The sequence below is a fragment of the Argopecten irradians genome, chromosome 1, assembly GCF_041381155.1.
Source record: "Argopecten irradians isolate NY chromosome 1, Ai_NY, whole genome shotgun sequence".
Classification (NCBI taxonomy): domain Eukaryota; kingdom Metazoa; phylum Mollusca; class Bivalvia; order Pectinida; family Pectinidae; genus Argopecten; species Argopecten irradians.
This window is the reverse complement of record NC_091134.1, coordinates 20,534,575-20,552,468: the sequence shown is the minus strand read 5'-3', so window position 1 is coordinate 20,552,468 and position 17,894 is coordinate 20,534,575. Positions and strand designations below refer to the sequence as shown.

The following is a 17,894-nucleotide window of genomic DNA, read 5'->3' as shown; positions in this document are numbered from 1 at the left end:
CCATCCATGTTTGACGAAGTCCGCAACCATCTGTACCAATTGCTGACCGCTGGGATCATTCGGAAATCACATTCACCCTGGGCGCAGAATGTGGTCCTGGTACGGAAGAAGAACGGATCGTTACGGATGTGTGTGGACTACCGCCAACTTAATCAGCGGACCATTAGGGATGCGTATGCTCTCCCGAGGGTAGATGAGATGCTGGACTCTTTAGCTGGAAACCGATTCTTTTCCGTCATTGACATGAAGTCTGGTTACCACCAAGTGGAAGTGCATGATGACCACAAGGAAAGGACAGCATTCACCGTTGGCCCTTTGGGGTTTTATGAATACAACAGGATGCCATTTGGTTTGGTGAACGCACCAGCCACATATCAGCGACTGATGGAGGAGGTGATGGGTGACCTCCACACCAGGATCTGTTTTGTCTACATCGATGATGTGATAATCTTTTCAAAGGATTACGAGTTACATCTTCAACACATCAATGCTGTGTTTCAGAAGATTGCTGATGCTGGATTGAAGTTAGCCCCTGATAAATGCTCGTTATTTAAAAGGAAGGTCAAATATGTAGGCCATGTTGTTTCCGAAGACGGAATAGAGCCAGACCCAGACAAGGTGGACAAGGCACTCAACTGGCCCAGACCTGAGAATCCAGAAGATGTCCGGAAATTTCTTGGATTTATCGGATATTACCGACGATTCATCAAGAACTTTAGCCGGAGAGCCAGGCCATTGACCATCCTTATGCCAGCTCCTATCACTACCAAGGGTACTAAGAAGAAGCCGGTTCAGCCTCCACGGACCTGGACTTGGGGGACGGAGCAGGAAGATTCCTTCCAGGATCTGAAGCAGTGTTTGTCCGGACCACCTGTTGTTGGATACCCAAATTTTGACAACCCATTTGAGCTCCATACTGACGCATCTCTTCTTGGTCTCGGCGCCGTACTCTACCAGGAGCAGGACAATGCCAAGCGAGTCATAGCCTACGCTAGCAGAGGATTGACCAAGGCCGAGAAGAGATATCCAGCGCACAAGCTTGAGTTTTTGGCACTCAAGTGGGCTGTAACAGATAAGTTTTCGGACTATCTACGTGGGCGTGTCTTCACGGCAGTAACTGACAACAATCCCCTTACCTATGTCTTGACCACGGCCAAATTGGATGCGACGTCACAGAGATGGGTTGCTGCGTTGGGGGAGTACAATTTTGACATCAAGTACCGGCCTGGAGTAAACAACGCAGATGCCGATTCTATGTCGCGCCATCCTGACCTTAAGAGTGGAGACTGTGTGATCACAAATGATGTCATTAAGGCCATCAGTAAAGGGATGGATGTCAATCCTCGTGTGGAAAGTCTTGCTATTTCATCAACAACGCTGGACGCCATTTGTGAAGGTGCTGTTGAGCCGCTCGATATCGCACATGCCCAGAAACAGGATCCAGTTATCGCAATTTGGACTCCACTTGTGGCGTCAGGTCAGAAGCCTCAGCGTCGTGATGTACCCAGCTCACAAGAACATTCCATCTTATACAGGAATTTCGACAAGCTAAGGCTTAGGGATGGTATTCTTTACAGAGAGGTTATCAAGGATGGTGTCGTGGTTCTACAACAGGTTGCACCGCAGTCTTTAGTCCCCACTATACTCAGCATGGTGCATGACGATATGGGCCATCAGGGCCGGGATCGTACACTTTCTCTGGTACAAGACCGTTTCTTCTGGCCAGGAATGACGAGAGACGTCGAAGAGTGGGTCAAGAAGTGTGAACGCTGTGTTCGTCGGAAGACCCCAACAACTGAGAGAGCCCCATTGGTAAGTATACATACCCGTCAACCGTTGGAGCTTGTATGTATGGACTATCTAGGATTGGAAACGTCCAAGGGAGGATATGATAACATCTTGGTCATCACAGACCATTTCACCCGCTATGCAGTAGCTGTTCCTACCCGGAACATGACGGCACGTACAACAGCAGAGGTTTTTTTTAACAATTTCGTGGTACATTACGGGTTACCTAAACGGATACATACAGACCAAGGCCAGACATTTATGGGGAAGGTTCTTAAGGAGCTCTGCGCCATAACCGGGATGGACAAGAGTAACACTACGCCTTATCATCCAATGTCCAATGGGCTGTGCGAACGTTTTAACAGAACTCTCCTCAGCATGTTGGGTACGCTTACCGATGACAAGAAGCAGGATTGGAAGGCTCATGTGCCAGCCCTTGTCCATGCGTACAATTGTACCCAGCAGGATTCGACAGGCTATTCCCCATATTTATTGATGTTCGGACGGAATCCTAGGCTTCCTGTAGACTTAGCGTTTGGTGTGGAGTCCGACACTTCCATTTTCCCAATTCCAGTTTCGAAGTATGTGGATACCCTCAAGAAACGTTTAGCTACGGCATACGAGATTGCTACTGCTAATTCGTCGAAGGCCAAGTCACAGCAGAAGGAGACGTACGATACCAGGGTCCGGGGAACAGTTCTTTCTGTTGGAGATCGCATCCTGGTGAAGAAAGTCGCCTTTGATGGAAAACATAAGCTGGCGGACAAGTGGGAGCAGACCCCATACCTTGTGATAAGTCAGCCAAACACAGATATTCCAGTGTACAAGGTCAAAAGGGAAGATGGCGAAGGAAGACTAGACTACGAATCCTTCACAGGAATCTTCTTTTACCTATAGGGTTCTTACCAGGAAAGCCATCGCAGAGACCAACACCTGCACCGAGAAGAAGAAATCATATATGGAGAAGGAACCTGTTGTTGAAGAAGACTCGGAGAGTGACTCTGAGACTGGCAGTTCCTCGGACGAGATGCTAGTATGGGATGTTGGTGCCCACAACACCACAACCGGACCCAGTGCCAGTCATCACAACGTCAGTGAAGAGGATACTGTTGCTGATCAAGGGAGGTTGGACGAGGACGCTCTCCAGGAATTCCCTGAGGAGGAACTTGCCAGTACGGACCACAGCGATGACGAGGAAGGTGCATCGCGGGCTGATTCTCCCGTTCCGTTACCAAGACGGTCCAGTAGGATGAGGAGAAAGCCCAGGTGGATGGATGGAACATACGTTTTCCGCCAGCAGGCGTCGGAGTTGCCAGATTGGCAAGCAAGGGCCCGTTTCCTGGTCGAGATGTCACGTGCAGGTCCTCTCCGCAAAGTTGATGTTTCCGCGGCCCTCATTGGCATCATTGCAGGGTCATCAAAGTGAAGCCAGTTCCGAATTTTCGGTTTTTATATTTTCTTTTAGCGTAAATATTTGCATTACATGGTTTTCTTTTATATTTCTTTCCAGCTGCAGTTTTCCTGTTATGTCGTGGACGACATTCACGAAAGCAGGGGGAGAATGTAGGAGGGGCATTTTTATATAGCTTTGTGTTAATTATTGTTTTTATTTGTAGGACTTGTATTGATTTATTTTAAGTCGTCGCGTCCGAGCGTATTTACGATTCGCGTCCGTGTGTCAGGTACTTTGACGTTTGGTGTCGTTGGTGTCTGTTACGTCATATTGGTCATGTGTGGGTCTAGCGTTTTGATTGGTCAGTGTTTGTGGTCATTGTCTTTATGTGGTTTTACGGACAGTTGGCGGGAGTTCGTCTGTGAGAGCGGACGGCGTAATAGACTGACTGTAATGTGACGCCAACAGCTTGAATGTAAGTAGTTGTATATAACATGTCGCATAACATCACCTATTTATATTTATTTATATCTATTTGTATTATTTTTATATGTAGCGGTATAGCTACTTAAAATATACATATCAGGAGAAAGATCCGATGAATATTTTTAATTTATATATTGTATATGGATCACCGACAGATCGCTATGATCCATGTGAAAATGGTGTATTTTGAATATTTAGTCCCTATCATCTGTGTGGAATAGTGTTGTAAATGAGTGTATTGTGTTGTTTGTAGATCGATGTTATGTACGTGAGCCTCAGCCCGCACATGTAATCACCTTGTATGTAAAAGGGATCTTACATACCTTGCGCCACACGCAGGTACGCTATATTATCTGCTATTTCATGTACTGTATAGTTTGTGTAAATTGTGCAAATGATGATATAATTTACTTTGGCATTTTGTATCAGTATACGGGATGTGTATCAGATTAATTGTAAGAGTTACGTCCCTTTTTGATATGTCATGTATATGAGATAACGTGTGTATGTATTTGTTAGTGTGTAATATGTTTATTTGTATCTGTTACAGGGTTTTTTTGTAACGTTTCCAATAAATCCTGGTTCCTAGAAACTCAGCTTAAGGGTTGTGTTTTGTCTATAACCTGCACCCCGTTCACAATTACACGATGGTAAGACGAAGAAGACACGAATTGCCAAGAAGTCCTCGCGATTATCTTACGATGACTTTAAGATGGCCTCACGAATGGCCCGATGCGCTCACGATCCGTGCCGAATTTGGAAGTTTTCTTTTTCGTTTGTCCATCCTGTGTAAACTTCGGGACAGTGGGACGCCAGCAATTTTGAAGATTTTGACCTGAACATACATATGAAATTTGAGACACATTTCTTCAGTACTTTCTGAGAAATAGCGGTAACACTCGTCAACTATCTAAATCCAAGATGGCGGCATGTCTGCCATCTTATTTATCGACCAAAATGGTACCAAAATGCAATATCCATTAGCGGTTAATGAGAAGCAGTAACAATAATAACTGTTAACGGACGAAAGATAGGAAGATAGACGAAAGGCGATTTGAATATCCCACCACCATCACATCTGGTGGGTTAAAAAAAGTAGATACTGCACAGCAAGGCCACCTGCAATGGAAGTTAATAGTAATCGTTAATCATGAAAAATAGAGTACTGTAGTGATGTAGTGTAAACCTCTCCCTTAGTTGCGCATAATTGGATTTTTAGTCTTACAGAAATATATTTCTTGTCAATAACAGACTACTGGTTTCTCATGACAAATGTGTACAAAGATCCTATTTGTATTACAGTTACTTTATCTTTTGAAACAACCTACCTCGTCTAAAAGTATCCTAAATAACTACCCCAAATTCGGCGATTAGTTGTACTTTTAACATAGTGATAATGGTCTAGAGTTCAATTTTCTCACATACACCCACTTTCACCTAAACATTACATAAAGTTATCTCCATTTACACTCACTGTATAGAGGATTGTATGCATATTGTCGGTTGCTTGACATGTATGGCAAGTATAGCGCCATACCACCATTTCATGTTAATAATCCGATTCATTATTGCACGAGAATTTCGGAGGACTTTTTAAACGTACCTGCATTTACCACTCGCATGTAGTTGACATATTGTATACAGAAAAGACATTCTTAAATAATTTACCCCTGAAATTTCAAAATGGACTGGTCTAGTCTTTAATTAAGAAGAGTCTAAATGTGTCTTCAGGGGGAATGAGTTAACGCACATTGTCAAGTCAACACATTTTTTTTCAACAAATTTTATTTCATAAAAAAATAAGGGATCAAACAACAGGCTAAGCCTATACGGGTTCTCTCCCAACACATCAAACAAATATTACAAGATATCAGAATCTACCAAGACTTACTTAAAACCATTCGAAAGGACAACAAGAACGGAGTGGATACAAAACAAGTCCCTTGATTGTCTCGTAATTGGTGACCATGGTAGGATTGGGCAGATCACCTATCGCTATGTCTCCGCCACCCCTTATTCTAACTGTCACGTGTTCATCATTGTCAGAATCGGTCACTGAAACCCAGACGCTTAATCTCTTCTCTTCGTCGTCATGCTTCAGTGAGATGACATCCTTCCAGAGTGTTATAGCTGAAGATATCTCCATAACATGTCTGTTGTTATCGATCATAAATAAAAAAGGTACCCTTTTCTTCTTTCTTATTCTAACAGTGCTTATCATGTATTGCACCACAGGTTCTGTTTTCATAGCACTAACTACATGATCATTTAGACAAATAGCCAACTCGGACTCAGGATCACTGCACCAGCTTACAGACCAGTACGTGTTTCGGTCCTGATAATATGTGTCAGACGTCGTATTTAAGTAAAAGTATTTTAAAGTAACAATGTTCCCTGTTTGTCCCACTGCATATGCTTCTTCTATGTCAATGACTATGTCAAGTACAAAATATGTCTTCTTTCTCTTTCTTAAATCATATTGAAATATGTTAAATGTGCAGACAGTTCTATGAAACTCGGTTTTGGATATGTTATGTATTTGACGCACTGCTTCCTTTGTCCTAACCCGGCACTTCATGTTCACTGGTTCCACTGTAATATGAAGTAGAATTCACTTACTCAGAAGACTTAAATACTAATAATCTGATAATGCTCCGAATGAGATAACTTATAAGAAATACGAAAACGTTTGGCCTTACTAGCATTTTTTTCGATGTGTGACGAAGAGGTTAAGCTTCCCTTTTCTATGTTAATACATGTATTTCAAGATATTCGAACAAAATTAAAAAAAAATAATAAAGTAATTTATGAATAAACTACAGTATCAAAACCATACACGGCACTTTATTATTGTAACAGTTTCTTTTCGATACGATGGTAACGACAGACACTGCAATCTGGGGTGTCTGAAGTTTTGGTCAATCACACATGCTATCAATGTGACAAAGTGGAAGTCTTTACCTTAAAAGACAAAGGAGCTGGTTAATCGCATTAAAATGGCGGGAAAACAAACTTTCCAATACGATTTAAACTAAACTTGAAACAAAATTATTAGATTTGAAAGGTTTTGTTTGACCTTTTTGGACGCGGTGAGCATGTGACTTTAAAAAAACATGGCATTAGAAAAATCATCCATATGAGGACCTAGCAGCAAGTATGAAAACAGTACTTCGAATATTAAGGAAGTGATGGACAAATGTGAAAATTTGCTCTCTTAGCTCTGTAACCTTGACCTATCGAAATCTTTTTAGTACACAAAGCAATTAATGCTAGTAAATGTACATAACATGTTGAAGTATTTGACTTCTGAACGAAAGTGTTAACAAAGTTTGCGGAAATAATAAAAATGATAGTGATAAAAATAGAATAATTTAAATAAGGATTTCAATTCGAAGTAATTCCCTAATTAAGGTCTGGTCAACGATCAAGTAAAGTGGGTTGCAGGAGAACGGAGAAGGAGATGTTGACATTTTATGACAATGATAGAAATAAATTGCAATACTAAATGTATTTCATTAAATTAAATGGATTAAACAGCCATTAACTGCCAGTGTACGCATACCAGTTTGATAAAAGTTTTACCTTCATCCGATTTCAGAAGCGTGTATGCAGGGAGATCCTCTATGATAATCCAAATTACTGCTAACACACTCAATAGGAACACCACACCGATGTTGGCTAACGTCGGCGACGGCAGTAAATCCCAGACGGTATGGATTCCACTGCAGACAATATCGATGATTCCGCCAACGACACATTGAGCTACACGTTGCATAAGCTGACCTTTAATGAAAAAGTGATATGAACTTTTTTATTTTAGCAATTTCTCTGAATTAAACATTTACATTTTAAATTCGCAAGTTAGATATTACTAACCTTGACTGATTTTGTTTCTCATAACTTTCTATCACAAGGTTACAAATTTACGTCATCAATCGTATGTCATACTAATTAACAATTGGTGTGAAAAAAAGTTCACAGAACCCAGACAAACATACTGAAGGTACGTATCATGTTTGTCTCATACTTGTTTTTGCTACATAGCCGTTTACAACTATTTCATGTGGACGAGGTAATTTAACAATTTCAGAATTGTGTGAGATAAGTAAGAATTTACGTAGCTTACGAATGTATGTCCGAGTTCCGTGATCATTTTCACACTTTATTACTGCAGAAAAGGATTAATTTGATATACTTAGTCAACACAAAACGGCGGATTTGTCATCTAGTATACAACCTATTAATGATGTAGATCGATACCCTTGTATCTTTGATTGATTAAATAACCGTCTTATTAACAGACAGGGTTATGAAAGGACGGTCTCTCATGTATTTGGTGCGTAGCGTGTGTGAAGTATGTGGTATATACGTGTTGTGTTTTCTTGTAATAGAGGAACTGTTACCCTTTATATAGTGCCATTCCACTGAAGCATGCCGTCGAAGAAACAAAACAAACCACCCGGTCACATGTATGAACAGCTACATGAATGACGCTTCCCACCATGTACACATATGCATGTAGGCTAATAAGTTCGTGTGTTTTGAGAAATGCGGTGGTATATTACTGGCAAAGACCATGTAATAGGATAGTTTGTAGTTATAGATAGGAATACATGCCCAAAAAGTTTGTATTTACAAATGAAAATGTCTAAAAAAACACAAGAAAATGGGATCTACAAATATAATAATGATAAATATAAAACTTTCATTGTCGTTGTAATGATAACAAAAATAGAGAAAAACTTAAAATTTTCATAGTCGTTGAGTGTTGGTACCATTGACCTAATAGTGCCATTGCCCTGCAAGTAGGGCGTTTGAATCGTACTTGATGCCTCTTTGAAAAAAGGCTCTGATTTAGAAGTAGATATTAGGATTATGATAAAAATGAGAAGTGAGGGTAACTTTTATTCTGGTACTCACCAATGTGATTTAGTGCTTTTGAATCCTCTATTTTATCGTCCACGTTGTCGAGCATAATGACCTCGTGTCTGTTTAAAGATTTATCAGAATGTAAGACAGGTTGGCAGATTTTACAAAAGAAAATTTTACACGTAGAACAGTAGATATCGGGTTGCCTCAGACATCCCTTGCAAGCGTCCTTTTGGATATCTTTCCTCTTTATCCCATACCTGACAACATGGTTTGATTGTTCTTCTACGTGTACAGACAAATTACATGTTTTACACAAGCTTAAGTTACAATCTGCACAGACTAGTTCCGAATCCTTATCCGAACAGATATCACAAAGCTCCATCTCCTTTTTAGCCGAAATAAACTCGGTAATTCTTGATAAGGTTGTGTTTTCTTTATAATTGAAAACACTTATTGGTGAAGGGGTTTGGAAGAGGCGGTTACAAGAGGGACAACGGATGGCGTATCCGTCAATTCCAATGCCGATAAACTGACGAGACATACATCTTTTGCAGGACGTATGCATACATGGATAATACATAGGAACGTGCTGAGATTTGTCGTAAGGTGTTATACAAACAGAACATGTCAGGCACTTTTCGCTGATCTCTTCAAGTAAATCTTCTATTTTACTTGGTTCCATTACAACTTGTCTTCAGACTGAAACATAATATAAACCATTTTTGTATTCTTACAGTCTAAAAAGGACTATATAGGGTTTGGCTCCTTTTTGGCCTCCAAATCCGTCAAAAATTAAACCTATTATTTAGTGACTAAATTGTTTCAAATATCTTGTATATCCCTGATATTTACATTTACTTGTCACTTCTACTATAAGAAATAACCAAGGCAAAATGAAGTATATGATGGCTTAACTGACACCCAAAACGTGACTATTATGACGTCACTAATGTTGAAGTGGTGACGTCAACTGATCACCGTCAACATGGCTGTTCCATCTTGTGGATTAAATCGTCGTTGATAGACGATATTCTTGGACTAAATTAAACAATGGTAATGCGGAGACCCTAAAATGAGTTGATAATGTAAAATATAAGTATTAAACTATCTTTCTATGGTATCTATGGTCCATATAGATGCCAGATCTTTGCAGACAATCATCTCAATATGCGATAGCGCGCATTATTAAGATTGTCTGCAAAGCTTTGGCATCTATATAGACCACTGATGCCATAGGAAGATAGTTTAATGCTTAAATACAATTGGTATGATAGTTTTGTATCATTGCAACTATGATATGGCAACTATCTTTAAAATGATACATATCTATTATACCGATTGTATCGGGTTTAAACGGTTACCATGGCAACTAGAGCGGTAATAATAAAAAAGTACCATCATAGATGAATCAGTGATGTACTCAATATTTCAAATACAATAGCTTAATTTTGTAACACTACTTTCATTTTGATCGTTTCTTTGTCGTTTAAACATGCAGTATAGGTATTATGAAGTATGTTCTAAATATAAACCAAGACACATTCCAATCGGTCATTTTTCAAACAAACTTTAGCCACACTTTATCAAGATGGTCACTTTCATTTTACTTCTTTTTAAAATCTAAATGTCGCCAATCGATAAGATACATGCCAAATTCAGTTTTCGACTTACCTTATATATATGTTGGACCACTGCAGATAAGATTCAGAACAATGGGATAGTTGTGTACGAAGTAATTGTAATATTTTGGCGTCAAGGCGGACTCGTATTTTTTCTCCGACTTGATTGATATTTATTTTAGTATTGATTGGCGATTTTCCAACTAGTACACAAATGTTAAAATATGACTACACATGACCAGTGTTTCTTTACATAGGCTATGTATATGCGGTAACATTATTGTGGTAATCAAAGCTACGCTATATAGGATATAACAATTAAGGCTTTTATTCACTTTGCCAAACCAGACATATATTCTCACTAAGCCAACAGTTTGAATTTAATAGCATTGCATGGCCAACAAGTGTATGGAAATATCCACTCCGCCCGATAGGGACGCTACCCAATGATTAGTTTCAGAGATGTGGTTAATATGGTAAAATACCCTTTTTGACCCCAAACCACAGGTTCCACTTGGTCTGCCTGATCATTTGTACAATTTTGAGTTCCTACACTATATAGATTATTCCAGTGTGTTTTGGTTAGATTCGAATCAGTGTTAATGAAGAAGCCACGGATTAAGTAAGCTTTGTGTATGTGAGGCATGTGTAATCTGTCATCGCGTGTCAAAGGCACGTAGTCAACATCAAATAATAAAAAAAATCGTTTAAATGGCTGAAAGGCGTGGTTAAGTAATCTCGTTGGTTTGTTTGATGTCAATCATCACGGAGCCATTAGTCATTTGAAATCCTTTTCCATTCATATCCATGTATATTATACTTTGGTTACAGACCATGTCAGTTCTGGTGAGGATATCATTTTCAAGATACGAGTATATATCTTTACCAAGAAATCGATTTTTATCGATTTCCACGAATGTACTTTAATTCTGTGTTCTATTTAAGCAAGCTATGTATATAAGATTAAATCATGAATGTTCATTGGCCGTGTAAGAAGTTCAGTTACATAAAGGTTACAATTTTATTGTCTTTGTATCGAACAAAAATCAAACAGACACGTATAGTAATGATGTACATATGCATATTGCCACCTAAAGCCGCATACATCTGACTAATCTACAGAATAATACAGCTAGAGGTTTCAGTTTACACTATAATCTAAGGGGACAGAGGTTAAATAATTTATGCTTACTATTTTGTTTGTTTGTTTGCCTCAATCAACGTCCTCTTAACAGCCAAGGTCATCCAAGGACGGCCTCTCATGTATATACTGTGTAGCTGTGACTGCGGTATATTCGTGATGTGTCATCTTGTATAGTAGAACTCCTGCCCTTTTTATAGTGCTATATCACCGAATCAACCCACCGCCAAAGACACCAAGCAACTTACATAATCCGGTCAAATTATACTGACGACGGGCGAACCAGTCGTTCTACTCCCTTTATACTGTGCGCTAAGCAGCAGTAGAAACTAACTTTTTTATAGTCTTTCGTGTGTCTCTGCCAGGGGACAGAATCCTAAGCCTACCTCACAGGGGCGAGCGCTCAACAAAAGGCAAAAAGGGAGTGTTGTCAAGTGAGACGTTAGGAAGAATAAAGCAAGTAAGGAAAAAAGAGAAGAAATAGCCTAAATTTAGTCGCCTTTTACGATCATGCAAAATGAGCAGCAGGTACAATTCCAACGCCCCACATGTACCTGCAGGTCTAAAATCACAACACAGTTGCAACATTAACATAATTTCAAATTTAAGCTAAACAAAAAGAAAGTGGAAGAGAAACTGAAATGATCAGGAGTCATTTATTAAACTGACGTTCTTAAATTCCACCCAAAAGTGTCTATTAGACTAAATGTGATAACGGGTTCATATACTTTTAGAATTGTCTGTTTAGTCAGATATTGGGGGAGAATTTCTATTTGAACCATAAAATGATTTCTAAAACGTATTCTATAAATTCTATAACTTAACGGTCTAGTCCGAGAGAATGCCTGGGTCATTCATTTGTGTTTGAATAGGGGTTTAACTAATTGGAGATTTATGCTGGAGTCGATAATAAAAGGTATCGGGTACCTGATTCGATATGTGCTATTTTTTGTATAATTAAATAAAATAAATTTACGTTCTTTTAACACAGTCAGGGTCATGACATTTACTAGGGTATATTATATATTGTATAATAACTTACCTAACTTTGGATAAAAAAGAAAGGTACGAGGCCGAAGGACATATCTATTATGCTAGAGAAATGTTCGTATCATCCAAAGTTATGATAAAAATGTCATTTGATATCTTTTTTTATACAGGTACATCTTTTAGGATAAATATTTAAGTAACTACAACGTACCTAATCAATGTATAATCAGCGTTACAACATATCAAAGATAGTCTCTGTCACAATTTACCTGCTCATTCCAATGGACAGACAAAAGTGTTGTTATCAGCTATACAATGCATATATATATATATTTACATTCTGAGTGTTTCGTCACTATATGAATCATCCAACTGACGAAAACAATCATTTTGGCTATGAAACCACTATGAAACACTATGAATACAGCGATTCTCGTGCGTAGATCAGCTGATTTTAAACAATGCGCCAGTTTCATATTAATAAAAAATAGTCCCCCACAATATTTTAATATATAAACCCCCTCCAGATAGAATTTTATTCTTGAGTAAAGTTTAAAACCAAGCATCAATGTACGTCTGCTTGTTTTTATCTAGATCTAAATGATTTTTAAATAAAAAAAATTGAATAATTTTTCATTTTTCAATATTTTTTTTATTATTATTTTTGATTTATTTTTTAAAAAATCAGGTTATTGATATAATTATAATGAAGAATAAATTTACAAACAATTAAAGACAGATTTTTGTACAGTGATGTTGCGGATTAACTTGGACTGCCTTAAGTGACTCCCTGTCTTATGTGACTTTTTTGTGATGGTCCCTTGGAAAGTCACATAAGACAGTCTCGACTGTAATCTTTAACATGTTGTTTCTAGATGAAGAATCAACTAAGGTTTACCGTTATAAGTCAATCAAATTTTATTTTAACTATATTCCTTGTTTATCATCTGTCATTTGAAAAAAGGTCGACCGGAAGGCGGAAGCTTAAAAACGCGACGTTGTGGAACGTCTTTGTCATCCAGCTGTTCCATTAATCTCGTTTCTCGTCGTATGTGGGTGTAAGTATAATATAATAACTTTTCAATAATTTTTATTTTCATATATTATTCTAACATGCTATCATAATTACGCGCCCCACGGGATATGTAGATAGATTCTGCTATTCATAGTCGCTATGAAAATTGTAAAAAAATACATTCGATCCCTATGTGCCTTAGTTAATGACATTTAATTGAGGTTGTCTTTTAAATGAGGCGGTGTCAAAGGAGACGTTAGAAAGGAGAAGAAATATAATATAATAAATTTAGTTATCTTTTACAATCAAGTGATAGGGACAGCAGGTAAAATTTATCTGCAGTGCTCAGCAAGTATCACACTTGGTATGATGGATAGGTGATGAGAAAGATTTTAGCAAATGAAGTTGGTAAAAGTTCTGTCCCCTGACATATACCATCCATAATGTTTATTTCCAAACAATCTGATTAATATACAGATCCTTAATATCACTGTATTGGATAGGAGGATCTGGAAACATTCCATTAGGGGTCATGTTCCGGTGACCTTTGGAAATGGCCAATCAAATTGTTGCTGCCAGAATCTTGAATGTGATTTTTAGGGGACGAAATTGTTTGAAAAAATTGTCAGAATTATTTTAATGTACAAGTCATCTCGACCCGAACAGCACAACAAAGCTAATGGTGTATGTATACTGGGACGAAATGACGTTGTCAATTGATGTAGCAATGTGTAGAAAATTTGATCAAACGCACACGTGATGCAAAGGTCATCCGAACATGACTCTTTGTGGGAAGTTGTCAGATCCTCTATTGAACTGAGTGGTTATAAGGATATGTATTCCAATTTTTCCCTTGACACCGGGTCACTTTTGGGTTTTAGTTTAGAGCTCACTCCTTCGAGGAAGGCTTTGGGTTCTGTCCACTGGCCGAGACACACCGTAGGCTAGAAAATGGTATTTTCTTATCGTAAATTACCCCCACTCAAATCTGCCTGAAGTTGCATACATAATTCATATATCACATTTTGTATTATCGACACCCCTCCTCTACATATAAAAATAATGAACAGCTGAAAGTTTATTCATTTACATTTAATGAGCAAACGTATACTTTTCTACGTTAGCGAGGAATTGTTCAAATAAATTTGTGCCCTTCCTTAGAGTTCGCCACATGTACTCGGCCCAAGCGCACATCAAAACTCTTTTGTCTAGTGTGCGTTTCTGTAAGCTGACGTTTGATACACCACCAACGATTTTCTATTAGATTTATGCAGGCGCCTGTTGTAGGATCCACACAATTCTCAGAATGATTCACAGTGATTTGAATGTATCCCAGCAATCATCTGTCATCTGTTACAATGCACTGCCGACCTTTACAAATTGTTGTATTATAAGGATCAATGTTTTCTTTTTTCCACTGCTTTCAAGAATACCTGGCGAGTTTTGCGGCAGATTCCGCCTAGAACCCATGTACCTTCAACAATCCGACCTCTGTTGTATTTTTTTGCCAAATTTTGCTTTATTTATTTCTACAATTTTGCCAGGGTAACCAATTTTCTGTTCAAGTTGTCTCTCGACAACACTTGAGCATAAGTCGCGGCAATAGTGGTAATAGTCCGAAACAGTTTCTGTTAAGTTTCGAATTTTCTTTTTTTCGTCGGTACTGGTGTATCTGTTTCAGTTTTTGATGCCGACGATGTCCACATTGAATCGGTGAAGACGTGCCTGAACCGCTATTTCCAATGAACAGGTCAACAACACTTTCTCATCGGTTGTTATTTATGTCAATTTTCGGTTCGCTTGGAGAGGCAACATGTAGATTTGGTGGAAATAATTCATCAGATTCATCACCCCTCGTGATCCAATTCTCCGCCATCACAGTGACAAACAAAATAATCATGCAATTCCGATTCTGTCATATGTATATTTCCAATGTATTGACAAGTCTTGGTATCTATCCGCGAATTCAAGCATTTACATGAATCAGAATTTTATACCTTAAGCTAAATACAAATATAAATAGTTCGGTTAATGAGGATGTTTTACAATGTATATTCGGGTGATCGAAATTTTTGTGACCGTTCTTTAGTTTAGATAGTGAGAAAATAAAGTCTGCATTGACTGGAATGTCTCGTAATAAAAGTCCCGGAAAGGACGGCCTTATTGTTGAATTCTATGTCAGATTTTATGATGATTTTGAGAGTATTTTATTATATTTATTCAGATCGATTGCAGCAAATGGCGAATTATCTAAATCTATGAAATTAGGTGTTATAAGTATATAAGAATAAAGGTGAAAAAATAATCTTAAAAACTGGAGACCCATTAGTCTCCTGAATGTTGATTATAAAATTCTTGCTAGGGTTATGTCCAATAGGTTAAAACGAGTTTTACCTTCGATTATCTCCCCTTATCAGAGTTGTTGTGTATTGGGTAGGGACATTACTGATAATTTATCGAATGTCAGAGATGTCACAGACCTGGTTGAAAGGGATAACTTAAGATGATATATTTTAAAAATTGATCAAGAAAAGGCTTTTGATAGAGTTGACCTTAAATATCTGTTTAAGGTACTGGAAAAATTTGGATTTGATGAGAAATTCATCAGCTGGATAATCCAATTTCGAATAACGGTATACAACCCTGTCCTCTCATGATAAACGACACAGGCACGCGGTTTGTTCCGTCATCTACATGTGAAATCTACGAGGCACTCGTGTGGCCTGCTTTCACTGAGCCCGTGTCAATCGGGTACTGGTTCGGTGTGTTTCCTACTTTTGATTTAAAGCACGCTTTTCAAATTATACACGCAAGCTATTACCCAAGTAATTGTAACGTAGTACATTTCAAAGTTTCTTACAATGTCATTTTCACTGGAGAGTTTTTCGTTATAATATGTGTACTACTGACCTGTGTCCTGTTTGTAAAGAACGATCTGAGGATATTCTTCACCTTTTTGTACAATGTTCTAAATTTTAAAAAAATCCATGATTATCTTTTTACTCTCATAGAAGATCTTTTTGCGAAGGCAGATGTTTCAATCCTCAATTCAATAAAATACGAAACTTTATTTCTTTTTGGACTTAGTGAACCACCAGGAAAAAAGTTTGTTTATTTTTATTTTGTCAACTTTATGTTGGCTGTCGCTAGGTTCTGTATCTTTAAGCAACGTAATTTAAGTATGTGTGGTGAAGGTTTTGTAGATATTAAGTCTTTCTTTAAATCCACACTTAAGAGCTATACAAAATACCGTTTTTCTTATTATCTGAATCATAATCCTTTTGTGAGTGTATTTGAGTCTGGATTAAATGTAATTCTGTGATAACTTTTTTTTTACGTAATTAGTTTCATTTTTATGTAAGAGAGTGGAGATTGTATATTCATTTGTTTCTATTCAACTTATCATATTACTTATATATATTTCTTTCCAGCTATATTCTGACTATTCTTTGCTGCTGTAATGATTACATTGTTTCAATTTCAATGGCGTGAAAGTGTGTGTATGTGAATATACTTACAAAGAATTTACATGCAATATGTGTGTATTTTGTTTTGAATGTTTTAATGTAAGTTACATATTCGTATCTATAAATTGATTCTTGAATAAAATTGTTTGTGGATGGGAAAAAAAAGACGGTAGTTCGGAATGGGAAAGGTCATGGGTTCGAGTCTCGCCAGTGACGAAAATTGTATAAGTATTCTTCCATGTTGATTGTTGATGTTATAAAAATGTTTGAATATACATGTGATGTGTGTATGTAGGTTAATAACCCCAAAATAATTGCTGTAAGAGAAAAAAAGAGAAGAAAACAGTACATCGCACTGTTATTTTTAATATAATCTTTTTTCTTAATGTCACGTTTTACCTCCAAAAAACCATGCCCCATTTTTTTCTATCTCGACACCTTAAAATAAAACCCTTTTTAGACACTTGGTGGTACAAACCCCCGTAATTTGAGTGGGGTTGCAAAAGGAACTCTTTCCCACGCAATAAGGACGGCTGGGTCACATGCATTTAATGGACGTTAGGTACAATGCTAACATCCTACCTGAATGTTGGAAAAAATGACATGCGATTGACGTCACGTGACCTTATATTAGCCTATGGGAATAATATAAAATCAGAGCATATCGCTAAAATTAACACGGCAAATGAATAAGTTAAGTGTTGTGCATTATTCCTTAAGGACGGCCTCCTTTCTGTGGAATGATTTGAGAGGCTGGTTGGTATATTTCTTATACTAATATCTGCCCTTAAAACTGACTTTTAGTTTGGTATCCGATTTTAATTGACGATAGACCTACTGTCAATCTAACTACTGGCGTACTGCACGTGCCATTGTGCCATTGAACATGTGGGAGCACGGAGAATGTCTTCTTACTGTCTGGTGATCGGATAAATATTTTTAGAAACATATCATGGGAAAGATCACTGCGTTACAATCTAAAAGTTTATCGAAACTGGATATAAGCCAGTTAGAATAAAATATTTGTTACGAACAGTCGTGTCTTTTTTTAAATTTGTCTTTTATTCAACTTCGCAAGACTTTATGACGCTGTATTAAGATTTTGTGTTCTATCACTCTTTTG

General features: G+C 37.8%; 1 protein-coding gene across 1 annotated transcript; it reads right to left on the bottom strand.

Moving 5' to 3' along the window:
• Positions 1-4,312: 4,312 nt before the first annotated feature.
• Positions 4,313-10,588, bottom strand: LOC138320215 (uncharacterized). The gene is made up of 4 exons (XM_069263239.1): positions 10,211-10,588; positions 8,588-9,238; positions 7,250-7,450; positions 4,313-6,259 (listed from the first exon to the last, which is right to left on the bottom strand). The coding sequence occupies exons 2-4, from the start codon at positions 9,219-9,221 to the stop codon at positions 5,559-5,561; spliced, it is 1,536 nt and encodes a 511-aa protein (XP_069119340.1). The 5' UTR covers positions 9,222-9,238; positions 10,211-10,588; the 3' UTR covers positions 4,313-5,558.
• Between the last annotated feature and the right edge of the window lie 7,306 nt (positions 10,589-17,894).